Source organism: Melozone crissalis, unplaced genomic scaffold (genome assembly GCF_028551555.1).
Source record: "Melozone crissalis strain CALT ecotype California unplaced genomic scaffold, PUWL_Pcris_2 ptg000251l_1, whole genome shotgun sequence".
NCBI classification, from domain to species: domain Eukaryota; kingdom Metazoa; phylum Chordata; class Aves; order Passeriformes; family Passerellidae; genus Melozone; species Melozone crissalis.
Window position 1 is genome coordinate 1,028,107 of NW_026536010.1, and position 9,417 is coordinate 1,037,523.

The 9,417-nt window shown below is 59.2% G+C and overlaps 2 protein-coding genes across 2 annotated transcripts; both read left to right on the forward strand.

The window, feature by feature from the left end:
- The first annotated feature begins 939 nt into the window (after positions 1 to 939).
- On the forward strand, positions 940 to 4,604 carry MUL1 (mitochondrial E3 ubiquitin protein ligase 1). Its single transcript, XM_054294451.1, has 4 exons — positions 940 to 1,070; positions 1,169 to 1,256; positions 2,176 to 2,296; positions 3,271 to 4,604. The coding sequence occupies exons 1-4, from the start codon at positions 951 to 953 to the stop codon at positions 3,989 to 3,991; spliced, it is 1,050 nt and encodes a 349-aa protein (XP_054150426.1). The 5' UTR covers positions 940 to 950; the 3' UTR covers positions 3,992 to 4,604.
- Positions 4,605 to 7,080: 2,476 nt separating this feature from the next.
- Positions 7,081 to 9,417, forward strand: CAMK2N1 (calcium/calmodulin dependent protein kinase II inhibitor 1). The gene is made up of 2 exons (XM_054294444.1): positions 7,081 to 7,256; positions 8,059 to 9,417. Exons 1-2 carry the CDS (start codon positions 7,097 to 7,099, stop codon positions 8,127 to 8,129), a joined length of 231 nt encoding a protein of 76 aa, XP_054150419.1. The 5' UTR covers positions 7,081 to 7,096; the 3' UTR covers positions 8,130 to 9,417.

Below are 9,417 nucleotides of genomic sequence, written 5' to 3' on the forward strand. Positions count from 1 at the left end.
GGGGGGGAGGCGGTGCCGCCCACGTCGGGGGAGCAGTGATGGGGGTTTGGCCCCTTGGACCCCACTGGAGAGCTCAACTTGCCTGCATCCCTGCCCAGCCACTCCAAATTAGCACCTAGGGCCTGAAGATCAATAATTTACAAAAAATTGCTATTTTTTTCCTTCCCCTTTTGCTGCTTTCCCAGAATAAGCAATGGTAAGGAGATGGGGGGTGGGGGTGTGGGTAGGTTTGTGTCCTCCCCGGCAGGGACCTGCCATGGCCCTTTGTGGGGTGGGAAAAGGGACTCTGCAAAGTGGGGCTGGGGGCTGCGTCCTGAGGCTGAGCCCCCGCAATGGGGCCACATGGTGCTGCTGCCCCACAGCCCAGTGAGGAGTTGTAAGCCCTTCCCCAAGGTGTTATAGGGCTGGGATTTGGAGAGATGAACCCTCTCGGCCACGGGGGACAGGCGCTGGTCTGACCACTGACCCCCAAACTTAGCAGAAGGTGAGATTTGGAGGTGGCAGAGGGGTACGGGGGATGCTTCCCCAAATACCCAGGAGCATTAGGATTTGGGGCCAGCTGCCAAGATCCTGATTTGGGCTAATCCCCCTCAGATACAGTGAGGCTGGAGTTTGATGTCCTCTCCAAGACCGCAGGGTGGAGGTGGCGGTAAAGGCGTGGGGAGGCTGCCACCTGTCCCGCTCCCCAAACTCCAAGGATGGCGTTTATCCCCCTAAAGCTCCGTGGGGCCGGGCTCTGAGCCGCCTCCCCTGACTCACAGCCTGTGTGGGGGACACTGTGTGTGACCCCGCACCCCAGCAGGGCTCTGCGGAGCCCCCACGCCCCGCCCGGCCTTGGCGGACCCCTCGTCTCGATGGCGGCGCTGCGGCGGCCAGAGCGCCGCTCGTGACATCATCGCCGGGCGCCGGCGCGGCGCGCGGTTGCCGTGGTAACGGCGGGCCTGGCCGCCATGGAGGGCGGCGGGCGGCCCTCGGCCGCACAGGCCGTGCTCTTGGCCGCCAGCACCGCCATCACCGCCCTGCTCTACTCCATCTACCGGCAGAAGGCTCGCGTGGCCCGCGGGCTCGAGGTGGGTGTGAGGGGTGCGACGGGGCAATGCATGTGCCCGGCCCCCGAGCCGCGGCCTGGTCGCGCCGGCTGAGCCGCGGCCTCTGTTTGCTCCCGCAGGGCGCCAGGAAGGTCCGGCTGGACGGGGACCTGCGGGCCGTGCTGCTGGAGGCACCCGGACGCTGCGTGCCCTATGCGGTCATAGAAGGTAAGGTCGTGTATAAACACCAGAGATTTATGTCCAAAGAGGAAACAGAGAAGTCCTATAACTTTATTCGAACTAAGGGAGGGGTCATAGGCATTTCCCATGGGGTCTCTCAAATTGCTAGAGGATGCAGCCTCCTTTTTATTCTCGCTTCCCGGCCGCATTTCCCTCTGTCTTTCTCTATTGGCTGAGGCACTTGAGACGTGCAGACTGCCTGAAATGCCTGATACCTATGGCTCCCTTCTAATGTTCCTTTCCTTTCCTTTCCTTTCCTTTCCTTTCCTTTCCTTTCCTTTCCTTTCCACCTTCCCCTTTTACTTTTACTTTCACTTTCCCTCCCTTGTGTCAGTCAGTGGAAATCCTGTGGAATTTGTGGTTCTTCCTACTGTTTCTTTTGTTTCTCAGTATCTAGTTTTATCTACCACAGTTTGTTTGTAAAGAGAAATCCCTCATTCCTTTCAAACACGACCTGAAGTGGTTCCCCAACCAGGGGTAGGGGGCACCTGCTGCCCCACAGCTGCTCCTCACTGGGGGATTTCATCCCCAGCTCCTCCTCCCGTGCCCATCAGGTCATTTCCCCCACACCAAGCAGCCACAGACTCCTGACAGCACAAAACACAGGCTCTTGGCCCTTTTGCCTCCATCTTAGAATTCTAGAGTGGTCTTGGTAGAAAGAGACCTTAAAGCTCATCCAGTTCCCCTCCTGCCACGGCAGGGACACCTTCCACTGTCCCAGGGTGCTCCAAGCCCCATCTAACCTGGCCTTGGACACTGCCAGGGATGAGGCAGCCACAGCTTCTCTGGATACCCTCAGCAGCCTCACAGGAAGGAAGGGATTTCTTCCTAGCAGCCAGAGAAGCCATTCCTCGTGGTGCAGGGGTTGTTCCACGAGCCCTCACGTGGCCCCTGGTTCCTGTTTCAGGTGTGGTGCGCTCGGTGAAGGACACCCTGAGCAGTCAGTTCGTGGAGAACTGCAAGGGGGTGGTTCAGAGGCTGACACTGCAGGAGCACAAGATGGTGTGGAACAGAACCACCCACCTCTGGTATGTGCCTGGCACCCTCAAACTCCTGTGGTACCCTTGGGGGGGTCTGACAGCCTGAAATGGCCTCAGGCATGGCCAGAGTGACCAAGTGCCTCAAAGCTGGGTCCCAAAGTAGCCTCCACAGTGACAGCTGCCATAATGGAGGGTTTGGCTGATTTTAGGGCTTTCACAGAGGGGCTGGAGGAGAAGAGAGCATCGAGTAACCCAACATGGGCTGAAGATTGATCAGCCCCACCTTGTTACCCCACCAGAGGATGGCATTTCAGAAAAAACCCACTTGCAGAAAAGAAATTAATTGCATTTGGGTGATCCCCACACCCAGGGGTCCCAGAACTGCTGAAACAGAGCCCAGTGATGCTGTTTGATAAGCATTTGGTAACACCAAACTGGGATGTGTGACACGTGGTGCTTCCCCTCACGGGATGGTTTGTGGCAGCTGGGAATGCCACAGGCAGTGGGGAGGTGGGGATGGGGGGAGCCCCCACTTCTTGTGGAGCACTGAGTGAGGGTGGAGTGGCATCGTGCACCCCTGGACAGTGCCATGAGGGGAAAGGTGTTCTCCAGTGCAGCAGCGAGTGGCTACAGTGACGATCGTATCCAGGGAGGCCACAGCCAACAGCAAACAGACAGACAAGTCTCTTCCTTGTTTAGCACGAGAGTCCATTTTATTTCCCCCCCTCCACCCCGTGCCCTGGTGGGGAGCCCGAACAAAGCCCAGAGAGCCGAGAACAGAGCGGAGGACCAGACTCAGGGACGCAGACCCGGGGCGGGGTTTTATCAGATGTCCCGTGGGAGGAGTCTTAGGATCAGATTACAGCCTCCTCAGAACGGAAAGGCTCCACACTCCAGAGACCCCCATCAACGAAACTCCACTCAGGGCCTGTCCCATCTGGCAGTCCCCAAAACCAGCAGCCATCCCAGGCTGTGTTTCCCATCAGGGGCAGTCAGTTCTCTTCCCCCCTCTCCCTCCCCAGGAATGACTACGAGAAGATCATCCACCAGAGAACCAGCACCACCCCCTTCGACCTGGTCCCTGCCGAGGACGGCGCCGGCGTCACCGTGCGGGTGATGAAGCCTCTGGACGCTGCCGAGCTCGGCCTGGAGACGGTGTATGAGAAATTCCACCCCTCTGTCCAGTCCTTCACGGACGTCATCGGCCACTACATCAGCGGGGAGCGTCCCAAGGGCATCCAGGAGACGGAGCAGATGCTGAAGGTGGGCACGGCCCTGACTGGGGTGGGAGAGCTGGTCCTGGACAACGCCACCATCAAGCTGCAGCCCCCCAAGCAGGGCATGCCCTACTACCTGAGCTCCCTGGATTTCGAGTCCTTGCTGCAGAAACAGGAGTCCAGCGTGCGGTTTTGGAAACTGCTGACGGTGGTTTTTGGCTTTGCCACGTGCGCCGTGCTGTTCTTCCTGCTGCGCAAGCAGTACCGGCACCACCGCGAGCGGCAGCACCTGCGGCAGATGCAGGAGGAGTTCCGGCAGGCCCAGGAGCGCCTCACTGGCACCGAGGGCGGCGAGGCTCTCAAAAACGCCTGCGTGGTCTGCTTGAGCAGCACCAAATCCTGCGTCTTCCTGGAGTGTGGCCACGTCTGCTCCTGCCACGAGTGCTACCAGGCTCTTCCCACGCCCAAAAAGTGCCCAATCTGCAGGCAGGGCATCACCAGGGTGGTTCCTTTGTACAACAGTTAATTTTTTGTGGTTCTCGGGGGGGAGACTTTGGATGTAAAGCTGCCACTGGCAAAGGGGTTTTGTCGCCTCGCTGCTTGGGTGGTGGGTTTTGGGGAAGGGGAGGGAGCTTGAGGGAGCAGGTGCTTCACCACGGGGGCAGAGCAGAGTCTGGAAAGGTGACTCTGCAGCTGATCAGGGCTCACGCTGTGCTATGGAGGTGTTTCTGAGAGAGATGATTCTTTGCAAAGGGGGAGGTGCTTGGGGGAGGATGCAGCTTGAAGCTCTTCTGTTAAGGTTTGGACTCGCAGGGTTTGTGTCATGGTTACAGAGCCTGCAGCCCCTTACCCAGCTGATAAAAACACGGGAAAAACTGTAATAAAATGTATTAAGGGTTCTGGGAGGCTCCAGAATTCCTGTGAGGGTGCCAGAGGGCTGCAAGGCCTAAGGGAGCAGGAGGGGCTGTCAGAGAGCTCGTACCAGCAGGTGTGAACACAGGTGATTCTGTGATCCCCCCAAAATGGCTTTGTCACACCAGGGTGTGAGGATGGGGATGTGAGAGTGCTGTGGCTGATGGCTGTGCTTGGCTTGGCTTGGCTTGGGATAGCAATTGAGGTGTGAAGTAATAAAATAGGATGAAAAGTGTGTCTGTGTTGGATTATTCCAGGGGTGTGGTGAGGTTTGTCCTCCCTGAGGTGGACATGGTGAGCCTGGATCATCCCAAGCCATGATGGAGGTTGGCTGAGGGGGAAACCTGTCCCTCCTGCACTGGACATGACAGTCACTGCTGTCCCCTCATGACACAGGTGGTGCCAAACCCCCAAACTGACACAAAAAAGGAAAATTCCCTTCCCTGACACTCCTATTTTGCCATAAATCCCATAAGCACCCAAGAGGGTTAATGGACCCAAAGCACTGCTGCAGTGAACATTTGCTGGGGAGGACAATTAGAGAAACATTCCAGGGGAATGAGGGAGCCTCAAGTACGAGCAGTTGAAAACCCCAGGACTGAGGCAGCCCCTGGGCAGCCCTGCTCCAGGCAGAGCCATCCAGATCCCCCAGGCACATTTAAAAATAAACATTCTCATGGACTGGCATTTTAAACCCCCTGAATTTACAGTGAAAATGATGAGTTGTTTCTCATTAAACATTAACCAGAGCAACTGGGGAGTGTCCGAAGGCCATTCTGGCTGTGGGGCACAAATCCACGGGTGGATTTTGAGGAGGAGCAGCTCCCTGGTTATGCCAGTGCTGGATTTTGAGGAGGAGCAGGTCCCTGGTTATGCCAGTGCTGGATTTTGAGGAGGAGCAGCTCCCTGGTTATTCCATTGCTGGATTTTGAGGAGGAGCCGGTCCCTGGTTATTCCAGGGCTGGGTTTTGAGGAGGAGCAGCTCCCTGGTTATTCCAGGGCTGGGAAAGGGCTGTGTCCCACCAGCTGTAGATGGCGGTGACTGCCTGCAGGGCGAGGCAGCCACCGCAGAACAGAATCCCAGAGGGAGCAGCAGAACACAGCTCAAAAAGCCACACTGCAGCCCCAAAACCCAGCAGACAGATTGAAAGGGCAGAATCCCATCTGCTGGGAGAGGTGTCCCTCCTCTTCAGGGGAACGAGCACCCCAAAAAGCCTCATCCCCTCACTGGGGACAGGGGGGAGGTCAATCCCTCTCAGACCAGTGCAGGGCACGCCCTCAAGCCTCGGTGTTTTGCCCAGGAATGGAGCATCAGGCAAAGCCTAAAAATACTCCTTGGAGGGGCTGTGCTTCCCCATTATCCCTCGCCTCCTGTTTCCAAGCTTTCCCTGTGATTTCTCGGGCGTAGCCGCAACCTTATGTAAGGAGCTGACAGCTCGGGGGCGGGCAGGAGTGCAGGGGAGAGGGGCTTGTGCAGCTCTGGGGGCTGAGGATTTCAGCAGACAGGGGCTTTGGAGATGGGAGCAGCCCCAGGACAGCTCACCCCAGCCCTGGCACCACCAGGCACCCTGTCCTTCCATTCTGCTCAGCCCCAAATGAGCCAGGCTCCCGATTCCAGAGAAACCCTGTAACAGCCTTGCACAAACAGGTTCTTTGCTGCTGTTGCTACTGTCCTCACTTTTGTGGGAGCTACACCACAGATGCCTGAACACCCCAACACAGCTGTGGCCTGTCCCAAGATGTTATCCCCAACCTTCCCATCACTCGCTTTGCCAGGCAATAACCCCAGTGACCCACGCTGCTGTGGTGACTCTGCATAGAAAACCCCACGGAAAACTCACAGTGACTCAGGAGTGCTCCTGCAGTGCCCCAGGAAAGGCTCGTGCAGGGAGGGGTTCTGGGGGCCCCCAGCCACGCACACCCAGTCCCCCCCACCCTGCAGCCCCCCACACAGTGCCAGAGGCCCCCAGATGGCTCTGCAGGGCACGTGAGGCTGTGCCCAGGGCTCCTGGGAAGGGGCACTGGGTTCCCCAGGGCTGTGGAGGGTCCAGACTTTCCAGGAGTGGCTGGGGAGGCTCACTCTGAGCTCCCTAAACGTGCCTGTGGGGTGGTCTGGGCTCCCCTGGTGTGGCAGTGGGGCAGCTCTGGGCTCCCCAAAAGTGCTGTGGGGCCACCTAAGCTCTCCGAGGGTCCTTGCAGGGCAGCTCTGGACTCCCCAGGGATGCTGAGGGGCAGGCTGGGGAATCCAGAGCCCGAAGGCGCAGAGTGTGTCTGCCAGGCAGCTCTGGGATCTCCGGGGATGCTGTGGGACACCCCGAGGATGCTCCGGGACAGCTCCGTGCTCCGCGGGGAGCCGGCGGGGCAGGCCCGGGCTCCTTGAGGATGCTCCGCGCTCCCCGGGGACGCTGCGGGGCAGGCGGCGGGGCAGTCCCGGGGATCCCCGGGGTGCGGGATCAGCCCGCGGGGCGGCGCCGCCGCCGGTGCCGGGGGCCGAGCCGGTCCCGCCCCGCCCCGCCCGGTCCCGCCTCCCGCTCCTCTATCGCCGCCGCCGCCGGAGCCGCCGCCGCAGCCGCGGAGCCGCGAGCAGCGCCGGCCGGGCCGGGATGTGACGGGGCGGCCGCCCCGCGCCCGCTGCGCCGCTGCCCCGGGCCCGCGGGCCCCGCGCCCCGGGAGGCTGTCGGGGGGCGGCGGCGGCGGCGGGTCCCCCCCCGCCGCCCCCATGTCGGAGGGGCCGCCCTACGGCGAGGGGCAGCTGGCGGGGGACGCGGCCGTGGGGCAGCTGCCCTTCCCCGTTCGCCTCCGCGGCGGCGACGGGCTCCTGGCCGGCGGGCAGGGCAAGCGGCCGCCCAAGCTGGGGCAGATCGGCCGCAGCAAGAGAGGTGGGTGCCGGAGGGACCGGGGCGCGCCGGGAGCCGCCCGGGATGCGGGACACGGGATGCAGCGGGTATCCCGCGGGGTGCTGGGCATGGTGCACCGGGAACCTTCCCCGGGCGTGCGGGACACCGGGGACCGTCCTCAGGAACGGGGCACGATGACCGCGCTCCCTGGGGATGTCGGGCATCGCGTGCCGAGGACCTTCTCCAGGGATGCAGGGCACTGGGGACCGTCCCCAGGGACAGGGTATGGTGCACCGGGCTCCCTGAGCGATGTTGGGCATCGTGCTCCGTGGATCTTCCCCAGGAATGGGGCACCGAGCGCCTTTCGGGGATGCAGGGCACCGGGAAGCGTCCTCGGGGACGGGGCACGATGCACCAGGCTCCCCGCAGGATGCCAGGCAGCACGTCCCAAGGACTGTCACCGCGGTGTTGGGTAGCCGGGACCTTCCCTGGGGACAGAACATTGTGCCCTGGGCACTTCACCGCGTGTAGAGCAGCAGGGACCTTCCTCAGGGACAGGGGACATTCCCTGGGGACCATCCGCAGGGCACAGGGGTGAGGGGACCCTCCTTGGGGACGTGTCCTTTGCCAAGTGTCCCCAGGGACAGAGCACCAGCGCCGGGGCGGGCGGTACTGGGGACGCTCCCCGGGGACGGGACACGGTGCCCGGTGCCCCGCGGCGTGTCGGGGCCGTGTCGCTTTGCCAGCAGCCACACCAGGGATGTGGGACCCCTCCAACCCCCCCAGGGTGACCTTGTGCGGGGGGAGAAAATTCACCGCTCTTCTGTTTCTTTCTGCTTTCTAGTGGTTATTGAAGATGACAGAATTGATGATGTGCTGCAAAACCTCTCCGAAAAGGCCCCTCCCGGTGTTTAAAGCCTCCGTGGGGACGCTGGGCCGAGGCCCGGGCTGGGGTCGGTTTACAATGGCCCAGGTGACCGGCAGAGAATGACCCCAGCCCCGCAGCCAGCGCCGGGAGCGCCGCCCGCAGCCCCGCGGCCCGTCCTGCCCTCCGGAGACGCGCGGAGGGGAGGGCGGCGAGCGAGCCGGAGCCCAGCCGTGAATTCAAGCACGATAATAAATTCAAATATAGCTGTGTAATCGGGAAAATAGTCACCTGCTTCAAACCCCCCGCCCCGAGGGACGGACGGAGGAGGCGCGCCGCGGCTCTGAATCACTCGGGATGGCTTTTCTCGGGCTGATGAACCTTGCGCCGCGCTAGATCGGGGGGTAAGAGGGAAGGGGCAGCGGGAGATGGGGGGAGCGGGGGGAACAGCCCCTGGAGTCTCCCTCCGGGCAGGCTTGTTCCCAGCGGGCACCTTGTTTACATGATTTAATCTTGCAAAAATGAATCCGTGCACTTGGATGTACCACGCTATCCCCTTCTGTATGAGTTTCTTTTTTTTTTTTTTATGTTGATGTCTTTGGATGTTGGGAAATTATATAAAATAGATATATATATATATATTTAATTTTAGTCACGTTTTAAGGTTCTCGAGGGGGAAAACCAAAACTTTTATAAAGGAAAGGCCTGAAGGAAGAATTGCTGGTTTATTTTTTAAAGCTTGTACTTCTTGGTTGCTGTGAGCAAAGGGACAGATTTTATATGTATGGGGGGGCGGGGGGGTCGCTCAGCTTTTCTAACTACCATGCAGTCTGTAGTGTGGGTGATCTTGGTTTTCTTTTTTTTTTTTCCTTATATTGTGGCAGTTTCCTCTCTTTAATAGACTGTATTAAAACATATATATAAAAGAAATTATTTAATGTAATCACAAGAGTGCCAAACACTTGGAGATGCTGGAGGGCAGCGATTCCCTCCCCGAGACGAGCAGCACTCGGAGCTTTCTGCTCTTTCCAGGGCTCGGTCGATCTCTCGTGGGGTTTTCTCTGACTTCTCTTTTCTAATCTTTCTTTTTAACTATTTTGCATGACGTGCATAAAAACAAAAGGGGAAAAAAAAAGTGGGGGGGGACAAAAAGCACCTCTGGTGCCCGGGCTTGGTTCTTGTTTCTGTTTGCGATTGACTGACAGACCTCAAGGCAGGTTTTTCTTTCCTCCTTTTCTTAAATATTGTGTATGTTGCACTTTTATCCACTACACAGGGCTATTTCTGCAATGTCCGAATAAAAAGGAAAATTAAACAAAACGAAAAAAAAATTATAAA

Coding starts and splice junctions, on each gene's coding strand:
- MUL1 (XM_054294451.1), top strand. CDS start 951: ATGGAGGGCGGCGGGCGGCCCTCGGCCGCACAGGCCGTGCTCTTGGCC. Junction 1,257..2,175: donor GCCCTATGCGGTCATAGAAG/GTAAGGTCGTGT, acceptor TTCCTGTTTCAG/GTGTGGTGCGCTCGGTGAAG. Junction 2,297..3,270: donor AACAGAACCACCCACCTCTG/GTATGTGCCTGG, acceptor CTCCCTCCCCAG/GAATGACTACGAGAAGATCA.
- CAMK2N1 (XM_054294444.1), top strand. CDS start 7,097: ATGTCGGAGGGGCCGCCCTACGGCGAGGGGCAGCTGGCGGGGGACGCG. Junction 7,257..8,058: donor GATCGGCCGCAGCAAGAGAG/GTGGGTGCCGGA, acceptor TCTGCTTTCTAG/TGGTTATTGAAGATGACAGA.